Source organism: Juglans microcarpa x Juglans regia, chromosome 8D, assembly GCF_004785595.1.
Source record: "Juglans microcarpa x Juglans regia isolate MS1-56 chromosome 8D, Jm3101_v1.0, whole genome shotgun sequence".
Classification (NCBI taxonomy): domain Eukaryota; kingdom Viridiplantae; phylum Streptophyta; class Magnoliopsida; order Fagales; family Juglandaceae; genus Juglans; species Juglans microcarpa x Juglans regia.
In genome coordinates this window covers 27,466,021-27,481,797 of record NC_054608.1, presented here as the reverse complement: position 1 = coordinate 27,481,797, position 15,777 = coordinate 27,466,021, and the positions used below count along the sequence as shown (strand labels likewise).

Below are 15,777 nucleotides of genomic sequence, written 5' to 3'. Positions count from 1 at the left end.
GATCCAAGAACTTGAGAAAGGATTTGAGCATCGTTGACAGATGATGCATCAAATGGATTCGCAGCAGTTTCCTTAAAAGATATCATCTTGTCCTACAAAAACAAAAACATTAAAGTTAGTATAAGTAACAAAAATATTATATGACAATAGAATTAAAGAAACTTAAACTTACATAATTTGCCTCTGCTTTAGGACTGACCCAAATACCATCACGATTTTTATGTGCTTTAGCATATAATTGGGTCAGATCATAGTCAGCGAAACTTTTTTCTTTTTGCAAAAGGAAAATTTATATTAGAACTTAAATCAGAAAAGTGTATTATATGTTAATATTTAACGAGAACTAAAATAACTTACCATTTTGTTAGACAAACGATGAAAAGATCGAGAACCCACATGATGGTGTATCGTTAAATTTGATCTATTTGCTTTGTACACAGCACTCCGTTGCTAAAAAAAATATTAGTCTATATGTTTAATACAATTATCATATACTATTAAAACAAGATAGCAGTGAAATTACCTGATAAGCAGGATCTTTAAGCATATCACAAACATTCTCTCATTCGTTTGGTGGCATTGCTTGGAATGGATTTTGGTGTGCCTCTATTGTAGTACTGAACTTCTTATAGTGTGCATGGCATCAACCTTTGTACATTCGGAATGCATTTGACATCAGTTCCTCAACCGTTAATCGATCCTCTCGTCGACCAAAATTAAACCTAAACTCATATTTTCAAAAATTATAAACAATTAGTATAAATACAAAATAACTTGAAAGTAACATATTATATACTTAGTTGCTTGAGATGTAGCTTATTACCAAGCAATTTTTTTGATGTGATCTTTTACATCTTGGGAAACTTTAGACCAAAAGGATGTAGTAATCGGTGCATACGTGCAAGTAAGCGTACCAACATAACAAGTAAGTCACGCTGCCGAATCTCCAGAGCCACCGGTGTGATCATCAAGAATATCAACCTTGATTTTACCCTTTTTCCTTACTTTCTCTATGCAGACACCCCTCGCAGTGTCTCTACCTCGGCGCTGGCTTACAACAACTATATATACAGTAATTAAAGCATGTATTTTAATTAAATTAAATTATTTTATAGATATATTACTTAAATTGAGCATAAAATGTGATATTTAATTTGTTAAAATACCTTATTCTGGGTCTGGTGATGTTGACTCACTATTCATGGCAGGTGAACCACATGGGGAGTCAGCAATAGATGGGGATGGCACACGTGTTGCTTTGCGTTTGGGAGGCATATCTATTTGAAATTGTAACAAATTATTATTCAAACAAACGTTACGGATATTTATAAGAATAATACTTACAAAAACTCATGTTTGAAATTCATTCACCATCCGTTTTGCTAGACCAGTCGCCCTCATCCTCACTAGACACTTCAGTTGATTCATCTTAATCCGATATTTCACCCTCAATTACTTCGGGTTGAACATCTTCTCTACGCAATGAGACCATATCATATTGACTTAGATTAACAAATAGATTGATGCCTACTTCGTTTTCTTGATATGCTTATTCATTTGCTAGACTATTAACTTCTTCATGCGGTTTGTCTGCCTTTGGAATGTAATCATATACATTTTTTGGTGCAAACTTCTCCACTACTCACCATGAGTTTCCGTACTCCGGATAATCTAAATAAAAAACTTGATTCGCTTGGCAAGCGAGAACGAATGGATCGTCCTCATACCATGTGTGAGATGTATTCATACTCACAAAATAATCATTGTTACGCACTCCCAATCTAGGATTTGAGACATCCCACCAATTACATTTAAACAATCAGACCATATATCCCCCACGTACTTTAACTCTATGATATCTTCTACAATTCCATAGAGGTAAATGTTATCATCCCCATGGATTCCTTCGACTACAACCCTGCAATTTTGAGTTTTCCTATATCGTTCTTTGTCAGTTGTGTGAAATCTATATCCACGCACCAAATATCCTGAGTACTGGATGACCCGCCGGGACGGACCACATGCCAGAGTATACAGTTCTAGTGAGATTTCTTCTGAATTTTCACTATATTTCGATACAATCTATATCAATAAATATTATTGTATAGAAAAAAGTGGAATTTAGTGGTATGAAGTTCGTATTATAAAATGGAACTTTACAATAATACCGTATGTTCAAATCATGAGACAAATTCTTCTTCGTGCGTCTTTTCTACGTTAGTTACACTATTCGTGCAAAGTAATTGTATATGTTCGCTGCGCATGTTCATGTGAATGGTTAATTTGTTTGAAGTTATACTATATTATTATATATGGACTTAAAGATAATATTAATTTAGAGGATTATCACTAACCTTAAGTAGTGGTCAACCTCTGTGCAGTTATTCAAGACATACCATCGAGCTCTTTCAAACTCTCGGCCACATAGGTCGTAGCCCTCTTGTGCGCCTATGGGACGTACGGTCTAAGAAAACACAGTCGATGAGACTCCCATTTCTCTTCCACCTTTATAATTTCGGTCTGGTCTTGTAAATTTAGTATCAACTTCACAAAAATACATTGAACAAAAGGTATGCTGCTCATTATCAATATATGACTCTACAATCGAACCTTCTGGATGAGTTTTATTCCCCACAGATCGCTTAAATTTTTCCAAAAGCTGTTCAATAGGATACATCCATCTATATTGAACTGGGCCAACGACAAAAGCCTCATGAGGTATGTGCATAGCCAAATGAACCATTACATCAATGAATGAAGGCGGGTACAAACTCTCCAATTTGCACAATATTACTGCAATGTCAGCTTCCATTTTTAACAATGTATCAACTTTCAATGTTCTACTACAAATGTCTCTGAAAAATCTCCCTAATTCTATGAGAGCTGTACGAATATCTCGAGTAAGCTTTCCACGCACACCAACCGGCAACAGACGCTGCAGAAATACATGACAGTCGTGACTTTTAAGACTAGTTATCTTCCAATCATGTATTCGAACACATCTTGTCATGTTTGAAGCATATCTATTGGGTAATTTGATTGTCATAAACTAATCACAAAATCTCTCTCTCATCAATTGAAAGTGTACATCATCCAATGGACATATAAGCTGACGACCCATTATCTTGCAAATGCAACTCCGGTCTTATTCCCAATTATCCCAAACTCCTTTAAGTCTTTATGAGAGTTGGTTGTATCTTTGTCTTCCTTTCTATTGACATCAGAGTGCTCAATATATTCTCACATATATTTTTATCGATGTGCATAACATCTAGATTGTGGCGCTGTGTCAAAGTAGACTAATATGGCAACTCAAAGAAAATACTTTCTTTTGTCCAATTCAACTTAACTGCTTGTCGTTTTCTCTTTCAAACTCTTATATCTTTCCCAAATCTATTTTCTGAAACATCCCCCAACTGCGCGATAATATCATTCCCCGACAACTCTAGCGGTGATGACCAGCGCTCAACCATTCCATCAAATATCGCTCTATTTGAACGCCATCTATGATAATGTAGTAAATAACGACGATGTCCCATAAAACATAATTTCCTACCATAACTCAACCATTGAGACTGTGTATCTTTATTACAAACAGGACAAACCATTTTACCTTTTGTGCTCCATCCATACAAATTTTCATATGCTGGAAAATCATTTATTGTCCATATCACTGTAGCATGCATCTTGAACTCCCACGATGAGGCCACATCATATATACTGACACCCTGATCCCATAACTCTTTCAACTCTACAATTAATGGTTGCAGATATACATCTAATTTGTTCCATGGTGACCTTGGCCGTGGTATCAGTAGAGTCATCATAAAATACGGATCTTTTATACATTTCCAAGGTGGCAAGTTATAGGGCATTAATATGACAGATCAAATACTATGAGAAGTGCTCATGTTGCTAAATAGATTAAAATCATCCGTTGCTAAACCAAGACGTACATTGCGAGTTTCTTCAGCAAACTATGGATACTCGACATCAAATCTTTTCCATTGTAAGGAATTTGTAGGATGCGAGCAAACTCTAAAAAAAATTTCACCCCGTGTACATACTCCTTATAGTCTCGCCCAAGTCTATCTCCCAACAGTATCCAATTGTTATCCATTGTATTTCTGTTACTTGTCGAACGTCTATAAAAAAACACCTAATTCATGGGATAAACACTATCAACAGTATATTCATACTTGTGTACTATTTATTTTATAAGGTAGTTGATCATATCCCATTTGAGAGACTATCATCTATATCGCATATATACTCAGTCCAAAACTCTAATGTTAATAAAAATTTCGACAGCATTTTCCTACAACTCTCCAAGTATGCTAGTCACGATAAGTCGTCGACCTTATTCATGGGTTGAAAAACTTACAGACCACATACCCGAAAAATGTAAGGAATCACTGAACTAAAATTTTAATTGACTAACACAAGAGTTTAACTGAATATATCTGCCGTATAGATGATAGAATCTCAAACTGTTCACTTTGAACAATTCAAGGGTTGTACCCAAATATTCTTTAAGATAATATTTGGCCACAACTCTCGAACAGGTCTAAGGTTCAAGTACATATAAAAATAATCTTGAAATCCAAAACTGTCTAACTCTTACAATTATACAATAAATTTGAAAGCAAATCACATTCCAAATCACAAATACATTGTAAAATTACATTACTAATCACCAATATTATAAATATTTTATAAGTATTAATTATAAATTTAAGTATTAATAATTGCTATGTTATATTATACTTTAAGTTTCCATTTTAATTTAAGTGCAAAATATTTTGTAATTATACTATATAGTTTTTTAATTAAATATTTTATAAGTATTAAACATTAATTTAAGTATTAATAATTGCTATGTTATATTCTATTTTAAGTATTAATAATTGCTATTATTAGTTTTATTTTTATACTTTTGTAATTTGTAATATTAGTATTATTATATATTACTATTAGTAATATAATTAGAAATATATTAGTATAATAATCGTTCGAACGGATATTTATCCAGTTCGAAGGAGACACCACGGTCATTATATACTCAGTTCGAATACAATGAAATAAATCACTCATGTTCGAACTAGTAGCCGTCGAGAGCAACGATTTTGTCCCTTATCTCCGCCGCGAAAACTGCCACTCAACCGCCGTAGCAACCTCACATTTGAACTTTTAAGAGGTATGGGTCAAGTCTCCACATCTATTGTTTGGTTTTATGTTCGAATGGGTTGTGTTTGGGAATGTATGGATTTCGAATCCGAAATCTCCCATTTTGGTGTATTCCGTAGAAATAACATCAAAATAATCTGTAAAAATGATTAGACTTCATTCCTTAATCATTTCTACCGATTAAAACAAAGGATAACATCTAGATTGAGTTTTTTCGTTCGGGGCTGAGTCGACTCAGCCATGGCTGTTTGGCTTGTTCCCGTTCGAACGAACTCTAATCAGATCGATCGCTCAGTTGCCAAATAGACTTATTTCGGTTTGAACAAAATAAATTCGTTCGAATGAACAAAAATTGCCGGTTCGAATGAATAGAACAGTCCATTCGAATAGATTTTACTAGTTCAAACAAAATATGTTCCGTTCGAACTAATTATTGCAATTCAGTTTAATAGAGTATAATTCTTCAATAATATAATTTAAATATTATGGTTAATTATATTTTTACTTTCCTTGTGCTTAAATAGTATACTAATGACATCCAGCGGAAGAAAACGTGCAAGAGATCAGCCCAACCAAAATAGTGGAGCAGCTCATGCTCAGGAGATGAGGCCTACACTTGTCGAGCGTGAGATCATTTTGTCTAACTTCTCCGATCTTTCATGGGAGGGACGGAGCATACAATCCATCTTCACCTAGCGGGGATAGACACTGATCTGTCAGTATCGGTGGACTGCATATCTAGAGATGGTCGGTGAGTTTTACTGTGCCATGGGAGAGGATATCGATGATACTCTGTTCTACACCTTATCGGTCCGGGGAGTGAGTATTACTTCCTCTTCCCGCATTATTGCTGCGTTCCTTGACATCCTTCGCGTGGGCGACGCATATCTTGCAGCGGCTACACGGGGACTAGCGGCTACACCATTTGATTCCAACACACCGGCCGCATCCTCCACGCTAGCCCCAAATATAGAGTTGGATGCTAGTTCAGATAGTACTGAGGATGGGGATCTACCTGATGATGGTCTCACAGATGATCAGGTGCGTCAGCTAGTGCGAGACCTTTCGGCTCCTCCATATGATGGGAGCAAGGTGATCCGACAGGCCGATTGTATAGCATTTTTCAGAATGCTTAATTTGATTGTTGGCTATAATGTTGATCCGAAAAAATACAAGAATGATTTCGGGATCGATCGAGCCAAATTTTTGCTATAGATAGCACGGGGGGTTCCCATTGATCTGGCATTGTATTTCTTCCTCCGCATTCTATTGGAGTTACGCTATTCCAGTGGAGGTAGTCTACCATTTGCATTGCTGATATCTAACCTCCTACTCCGATCGGGGGTTACAGTGTTTGTGATTGAGCGGAGGTTGCCACAGAGGCGGCCCTTTAATAAGATCACATTCAGTAAGAGCATGGGGCACTTGCGGAAGACTACACCAGAATAGCCTAGTGCCACGCCGACAAATCCAACTTCTAGTAGTACTACCGCTGTTGAGAGATAGCCTTCTAGGGCTACTTTGGATCAAGTATGAGCTCTGTTTGTGGAGTTCGTTGAGTCCATCGTGGAGAAGCTTAAGGATTTGGAAGAACGCATTAAAATGTTAAAAGAAGATGTTGATCTACTTAGCAAATATTGATCGTTTTAGTTATTATTTTACTTTTTTATGTTGTATTGAACATTATATATTTGAGATGTAATTAATGTATGGTTTTTATTTTTCGTGTTTGTTACCTTGTTTATTTTTTTCATTTTACTTGTCGTTCATGATAACATAAAAAATGATACTATTTTTAAAGTTATATTTATATAAATTTAACATAAAAGAAATCACTATAAAGTTTTGAAATTAATTACATAAATTTATAAATATTTTAACTCACCGCAAATTATAATATATAATATATACACATTTTTATATTTTTAAAATGATAACAAATTAATGGAAAAAATATTTATTACTTTAATGGAAAAATATATGAACAAATTAATGATGATAAAAAAATTAATGGAAAAAATATCCGTTCGAACAAAGAAATTTAAGTTCGAATGATTATTAACTTTTCCCGAGAAAAATAAATTAATTTCTAGTCAATATTATTATTCGAACAAATTATATACTATTCAAACAGACATTAATTCCATGTTCGAATCTATTTTGTTCCGTTCGAACGGTTTTTCCTTTTTGAGATGATTTTGTTCGTTAGAAAATATCTTATTCGAATGTATATTTGAATTTAGTAGTGATTACAAGGCTTGTGTTGTTCATCATAAATACAACACCATCATGGCTGCCACTATCTAAGCTGGTATAAATCATAAGCCACTTGCGATTGTAATTAGGGGTGTAAAAAAACCGGTGAACCGGTAAACCGGACTTGACTGGACCGAACCAGTGGGTTTAAATCTGGTACTGAGTTTTGTTTAAAAATCAATCCGGTTTTGATTTTTCTTTTTCTAAAACCGAACCGGACCAGACCGAACGAGACCGGTTTATATATGTATTATAATTTTGTATATTGTATATAATATATATATATAATATATAATTATATATAAAATAGTTTTGTATTATACGATAAATTATTAATTAATATAATATTAAATTTTAAAATCTTATATCACTATAGTTTATTGAATTAATAGTTATACTAATACTATGTAATGCGTATTAATAATTATACTAATATTATATCACTATATATTATAATATACTATAATATATCACTATAGTATTATATACTATAATATACTATTATATATATTACATAATATATAATATTGTATATTAAAACTGAAAAATCAGACTAGAACCGATAAAACTGGAAGTACCGGTTTAGGGGGCAACCGGTGCGGAATTGATTCTTGAAAATTCAAAACCGGTGCATATCGGTTCGGTTTCAAATTTTGTCCAAAACCAGACCAAACCGGACCGATTACACCCCTACATGTAATGGAGGTGGAGTAGTCGAGGGAGTAGAAAAATAATCTGGCGCATGTGTCCAAACTTGGCTTTCTTGATCATGTAGCCAGGATAGCTAGGACAATGATCAAATGCCATTTTTCGGTTCAATTCATGAACAAAAGAAAAGAATATGAATAAACAATGGAACACTTGATTTTTTAAGTGTACCTGGGTTTGTGGAGTCTCATGTTGTGTGCCACTCACATTGTAATTTAGTCTATCTTCTCTTGATAAGTGACTATTCCGCTATGCATATCAACAAATATCGAGGTTAATATGTTAAATTATTAGAGCTTGCCAGAGGAAATGATTTTTAAATTCAACACAAGTGGTGCAATATACAACCTCAGTTGTGGGCAATCTCTTTCTCGTACTTGGTTTATTGAGAGTCTTCTCAACAAGATGCGTTCTTCTCTTAGTTGATGGTCTCCCTTTACTCCAAACTACCAACAAACTAAGAAATTTGCCTGTTGTGTCATCCATGGGAGTAGCTGGACCAGTTGTGAAAGTACCTTCTCTTGAACCGTCTTTCGGGTACCCTAGCTTTAACTATTCTAACTAACCGATCTATTTCACACAGTTTCTCTCAGTGTTTGCAGAATTTCAACACAGTTGATAGAAACAATTTTGGATCCGATCATACCTTTGTCCCTCGGGGTTGCTCGTCGCCTCATAATTACTTTTTACATAGGTATATTTTCTCTTTATATCCTTCATCTACTGATCCAAAATGTATTTTGGTGGCACTTTACTCTTGCCTAATTACACCACTCTTGCCTAACTACGCCAGAATATGAAGAGCATGTTTGCATAATACTCTCACAATTGCAAGTTGCATTACCTTATCTTGATCTGTAATGATTGCATTTGATAGTCGGTTATTCATACACTTCAACCTTGACTCAAACAACCACGCAAAAATATATGCGTTCTCATTGGATATCAATCCACACCAAAATATGATTGACTGGCCATGATGGTTCACACCCACAAATGGCACAAAAGGTATTTTATAAGCATTGGTAAGGTATGTTGTGTCAAATGTGATCACATCCTCGAATGATTGATACGCAGTTCTTCTTCGGGTGTCTGCCCAAAACACATTCTTTAACCTCATGTCAGGGCCCACATCGATCGCATATTAAAAGTCAGGATTTTCTTTCCTGCATATCCTGGAAGTAGCTCATTAGAGCTTCAACGCCTCCAACTCTGATGTGAAGTTGTCGTGCTTTGTCAATATAGTTTCGACACTCCTTTTTCCCAAATGGCACATTCTCATACCTTCCTCAAACCTTGACTCAAACAACTACACAAAAGTATGTGCGTCCTCATTGGATATCAATCCACACCCGAATAGGATTGACTGACTATGATGGTTCACACCCACAAATGGCGTAAAAGGCATTTTATAAGCATTGGTGAAGTATGTTGTGTCAAATGTGATCACATCCTCGAATGATTGATATGCAATTCTTCTTCTAACGTCTGCCCAAAACACATTCTTTAACCTCATGTCAGGGCCCATATCAATCACATAGTAAAAGTCAAGATTTTCTTTCCTACATATCTTGGAAGTAGCTCATTAGAGCTTCAACGCCTCCAACTCTGATGCGAAGTTGTTGTGTTTTGTTAATATAGTTTCGACACTCATTTTTCCCAAATGGCACATTCTCATACCTCCCTCCCCCTGCCTCAACAACTACACTTTTGAAAGTCTTTGACGTACGTATTCCTGCCTCATCATTTATTTCAAGCCTCTTAGCCACACGAGCATTTACCTTCTTAAAATATCTAAAGTGTTTTGCTTTCTCCGAACTACATACATGTGTGTGATCCAAGATTACACTAGACAAAGTATATCCACCATCCTCATTCAAAACCGCATTAACTCTTGCTTTACACCCTACCCTCTCTATTTGTCTTGGATTAAGGACATTGGAAGCCTGACTCTTTGTTGTGCCTTGCCGCACACATACCAATGTAAACCATCTAATCTTCTCATCGTCATTTTGTCTAGAATTCTTTCTACGCACCCCGAACCCTTTATGCTTAACATACTTCATATAGTAAGACCGAACTTCTTCCTCATTACATATCGTCATTCCAACCTTGGATTCTTTGGCGCCATCATCAACCTTGGGTTCTTAGACACCATCATCATTGTCGGGCCCATCATTACCCACTACTTCATCATACTCATTATCCGATAACTCTATGTCGGAAGCCATGTCGACTTAGTCTTGGAGAATCTACAACAATCAGTATCCAATAATTGAATTAGCATATCATTTTCTTCATATTATTGACATGAGAAGATTATAAAAATTTTTATCACCACATTCAACAATTAGCATACAATTAGAAGTGAAAATTTCCATTTAGACATTCAACAATTAAATTAGCTCTGTGTTTGCTTGAAATGGTAGGTTCGTGCTTGCAACAATTAGCATAGATATGGCAAGTTCGCCAACCCCATATGATTGAAAAATGCATGGATTTTTGTATTTAAGGGCATTAAAAACCAGAAGTACAAATTAAAATATAAATAAACATTGCATTTATTCATTGTTTAACGAATGATGATGCATCGAGACACTTTAGAAGCTGAAAAAATGAACAATATATTCATTGTTTAATGAAAGGGGCTGAAACAAGGTCATGGCTACCAATACATAGAGTCTAGCCAAGCTCAATACACAGAGACAAGGTTACGGCTACATAGTAGAGATGAAGAATTTTTTTTCAAAAGCCTATAATTTTTACCTTTTGCTTCCGGCGTGGAGTGATGATGAAATAGTCATGGTGAGGATGAACTCATGTGGATTCGAACCAGATGGAGTCGATTCGGGGGGCGTCGAATCATACGTTGGTGGGCATTATTTTTGGAGTTTGTGGAGTCAATTCAGGGGGTCGTGTGGAGAGTTTGGAGTAGAATCAAAGTGAATCGTGTGTGGAGTTTCTGTAGATGAAAAACTCGTCGAAGATAGGTCCGAGAATGGTGGTTGGCACTGTGAGGGAGGGGAGAGATGGATGCAAGGGTGGGTTCGGTCTTCACAGTTCACTCACACAAACGAACTAAGCACGTGAAAGGGGCTGATTTTTTTTTTTTTTTTTTTTTTTTTGTCTTGATGGCATGTCACAACATGCACTACATCAGCCGGTCAGTTGGAGCGGGCAGTCGCAAGCTGCAGGGTAGCATTTTCCATTTTTCTATAGTATAATGTTTATGTAATATAAAAAAGAAATGAATCTTGTGCTTAATTTCACTATAAATTGTAAGATATAATAACTTATATAAAAGTTACATTCGATAAAATTAGCTTATTTAATAGACCTTTCATTTCGATGAAAAAATATATAATTTGCTATGTGCATGTAAAAAATAAAATTTTAAAAAGCACAACTTATCATCCCTTTTAGATTTTTTATGACATTATTTTATGGAATAATGTTCATCTATTATCAATTTTTGTAATGATATTTTTAGAAATTATTTTCTCAATAAAAACTAACAAGCGAATTTTTATAAACTCATCTTTCATTCTAATACATAAGCTAGTTTATACAACTTTAATGTCAAATCTGAATATTTTGGTGTCACGTTAAGTATATAATGCTACAATTAAGATCTCAAATAAATGTTTTGTTGCTTAATGAATTTTAAAGGATAAAAGTTCTCAATATATATATATATATATATATAAAGTATAAAGCTTAAATGATTATTCTAGTGTTTATTTCAGTTTAGGTTCCATATTAAGAAACTTTATATTGTATAATCAAGAAGTTTAGGATCCATATTATTAAGTTTATTATTCTCGTAAATTTAATTTTAGTTTTAAGCCTTTTTAGAATTTACCCATCAAATTGAAAGAAATTTTAGGGGCAAAGAAATTAATTTTGAAGGGATCACATCATACTTAATAATGATATACAGGAATTAAATAAATTTTTGGGCCATATAACAAAAAATTAGAGAGACATTTCTATGTAAATCCAGATTTAAGAAAATTCTAGAGAGTACGTAAGGTTTATAATGATATACATCCATATGCTTTTCACAAAATAAATATAGAATTAACCAAGACATATTGGTGATAAATACTAAACTAAATTCAAGATTCTTTGGTTGTCACTATATTTATGAAACATTCTTAAAACTCAAGTTTGTTAATTAATTGAATCTTCATTTGAAAATCAACCCATTAATTATGAAAAACTACTTGAAACATAAAGAGATTCTACAAACTTGATCACGTGTGCTGCCACATTTTTTTGTTTTTGTTTTTTTCATTTTCAATCCCATGTTCCTTTCCCTGGCCGGCTTCCTCAGTGTTGCCCCAAACCCAGCGTCTTGGCAGATATTCACTTGTTTCTGTAATTTATTCCTCTTGCTCATTTTCTTTTTTGACGGAAGACAGTACCACAAACATGACTGCATGCCGAGAAACCAAAACCAGCGAAAACCCACAGAGCAACAAGAAGCATAATACAAGTCTCTCTCTTGGAGGTGCTGGTCTCTCGAATGATTAGAGTTCTTGTTCTTGAATTTTCCTTGAAGTTACAAGAAGCCTGTAACAAATTGATACCAGAGCAGTTCTTATTCTTGGGAAGAAAGTGAGGTTGTGCTATGAAGTTCTTGAAGTTATGGCAAACGAAACGAGGTACAAAGATTTGGAGAAGATGGTTATGGGGTTGAAAAAGTTGCATGAACAGCAAGAGACAAGAGTGGAAGACCATCAAGGCGTGTTGGAGGAGTTGAGTTCCAAGATGGATTTGTTACTGGAAGCAGTTAATGGGGGAAGGATGGGTTCACATAATGGTAATGGAAATGGCTGGCATGATGATGGGATGAACATTGAGCATTCGGGGGTGTCTAGAGGAATGCCTTTTCGATCCATTAAAATTGAGTTTCCCAAATTTGATGGAAAGAATCCCACGAGTTGGGTACAAGGCTAATCATTACTTTGCCTTACATCCCATGCCAGATGGGCAGAAGATTCTTATGTCTTCATTCTATATGGAGGGCAATGCATTGATTTGCTTTCAAGATGCTGAGGAGACTAGAAATTTCAGCACATGGGAGTCCTTTGTAGCAACTTTACAACTGAGGTTTGGTAATTCTTCCTACGATGATCCAATGGAAACCATTGCTAGGCTGAGACAAACTGCATCTTTGTCTGCATACAAGTCCCAGTTTGAGGTAATTTCCAATCGTTTGAAGGGTTTGTCTGAAAATTATAAGGGTTAATTACACTTTGGCCCTTCGAACATTCACTCAATTCATAATGTGCCTCCGAAATTAATAATAACATCAAAGTGGACTCTCGAACTTTCAAAACTTCCCAATCCCCCTTCTATCTACCAATAGCGTTAAATCTAACAGAATTCACTGCATGTACTGCTCATGTGCATAACATTCACTGCAAATATGTAATTTTCATCTAATTTATTATCATTGACCATATAAAATATAAAATAATATATGCTATCAATTAATAATAAATCATAAATCATTAAATAATTTTTTTATTAATTTATATATGGTTAATGAATATCAAATAACTTCATTGTGTACATAGATTATTCATACTTGCTTACAACTTAGGTATAAAATAAATTTATATATGGTTAATCAGATTTATTATTAATTGGTAGCATATATTATTTTATATTTTATATGGTTAATGATAATAAATTAGATAAAAATTACATCTTTGTAGTGAATTTTCGTTAGATTTCTGCTAGTAGACAGAAGGGGGGAATTGGAAAGTTTTGAAAGTTCGAGGGTCCACTTTGATGCGATTATTAGTTTCGGAGACATATTGTGAATTGAGTGAAAGTTCGAGGGGGTAAAGTATAATTAACCCAAATTATAGATTGAGTTGCTTTTTAAGTGGATTAAAAGATGAAATTCGACTTCCAGTTAGAATGTTACACCCTCAAAACTTGAATTCTGCCTTTGGATTGGCCAATATCCAACATGAGTATATTAATAGTACACGAGGCAATCATAGGGGTGTGTTTGGTAACCATTCTTCTTATATACCAGCACCTGTAGGAGGTAATGTAGCAGTTTCTGTTGGGACAGGTGTGATAGGCAATAATAATGTGAGGAAAGATTTCAATTTTGGAAATAAAGGGGGGAATTATAAAACTGCTTTACCTGTTCAAAAAGTGAGCCTAGTAGAAATGGAGGAAAGAAGAGAGAAAGGGTTATGCTACTTTTGTGATGAAAAGTGGAACCCAACTCATAGATGCAAAACAACAAGAATTTATCTGATGGAGGGTATGGAGTTGTTTCAAGAAGAAAATGTTGAAGAAGTGGTGGATGTTGGAAGTTTTGGTGATTTCAAGCTAGAGTGTGATATGTAAGAAATTTCTTTACATGCAATAGCTGGTTCTTTGAGCCCAAGAACCATGAGAATCAAGGGTCGTATCAAGGGATGTTCTGTATAATTCTGGTGGATATAGGTAGCACCCATAACTTCCTTGACCCGATGGTCGCCAAGAAGGTGGCAATGGAAGGGAATAAGAAAGAATAGATTAACATGCGGGTTGCTAATGATGAAGGGCCCGAAGTGAAGGAATGCTGCAAGGAATGGAATTTCATATGCAAGGCAAAAATTTAAGAACTGATTTCTTCTTGTTGCCATTAGGTGGATGTGATGTAGTAGTGAGGAATGCAGTGGCTAAGGACCATAGGCCCTGTGTTGTGGGATTTTAACAGTCTCACCATGTCATTTGAAGCCAATGAAAAGCTAGTGGTTTTGAAGGGATTAAGCCCTAATAAATCAGAGTTGGTGGAAGAGGTGCAGATTTGCCAGCTTACTACAATCAAGAGGAAATTAGTATTTCTGCAGATTGTATCACAAGAATCAGAAAAGAAGATGGAAAATGTACACCCAAGTATAGAGGTTGTTTTGCTGAAATATGGGAAAAATGTTTGAGTTGCCTAAAGGGCTACCTCCCAAGAGAAGCAAGGACCATCAGATTAATCTGAAAGAGGGAACTCAGCCAATATCTGTAAGACCATACATATATACCTTTTATCAGAAGTCTGAAATTGAAAAAATTGTCCATGAGTTGTTGACTGCCGGAGTCATTCGAAATAACCAATCTTCTTTCTCGTCACCTGTGTTATTGGTGAGAAAATTAGATGGCACTTGGCATATGTGTATGGATTACAGGGCTCTTAACAAGGAAATTGTGAAAGATAAGTTTCCCATACCTGTTATAGATGATCTGTTAGATGAGCTGTTTGATGCCACCATTTTCTCCAAGTTGGACTTAAGATTAGGCTACCATCAGATAAGAGTAAGGGAAGAGGACATCGGGAAGACTGTATTCAGAACACATCTTGGGCACTATGAGTTTTTGGTTATGCCTTTTGGCTTAACCAATGCTCCAGCAACTTTTTAGAGCTTGATGAATGAGGTATAATTTCAACCTTTCCTTCATAAGTTTGTTATATATTTTTTTTTATGACATACTAGTTTATAGCAAAACCAAGGAGGACCATTTACAACTCTTGTCAATTGTGTTGGATACCTTAGCAAAAAACACACTGTTTGCTAAGAGGAGTAAATGTAAGTTTGATTGTGTGGAATTAGACTATCTTGG

At 35.0% G+C, this 15,777-nt stretch overlaps 1 protein-coding gene across 1 annotated transcript; it reads right to left on the bottom strand.

The window, feature by feature from the left end:
- Window positions 1-9,713: 9,713 nt before the first annotated feature.
- Window positions 9,714-10,256, bottom strand: LOC121242375 (protein FAR1-RELATED SEQUENCE 5-like). Its single transcript, XM_041140246.1, has one exon. The coding sequence runs from the start codon at window positions 10,254-10,256 to the stop codon at window positions 9,714-9,716; it is 543 nt and encodes a 180-aa protein (XP_040996180.1).
- Window positions 10,257-15,777: the final 5,521 nt, after the last annotated feature.

Coding starts and splice junctions, on each gene's coding strand:
- LOC121242375 (XM_041140246.1), bottom strand. CDS start 10,256: ATGACGATATGTAATGAGGAAGAAGTTCGGTCTTACTATATGAAGTAT.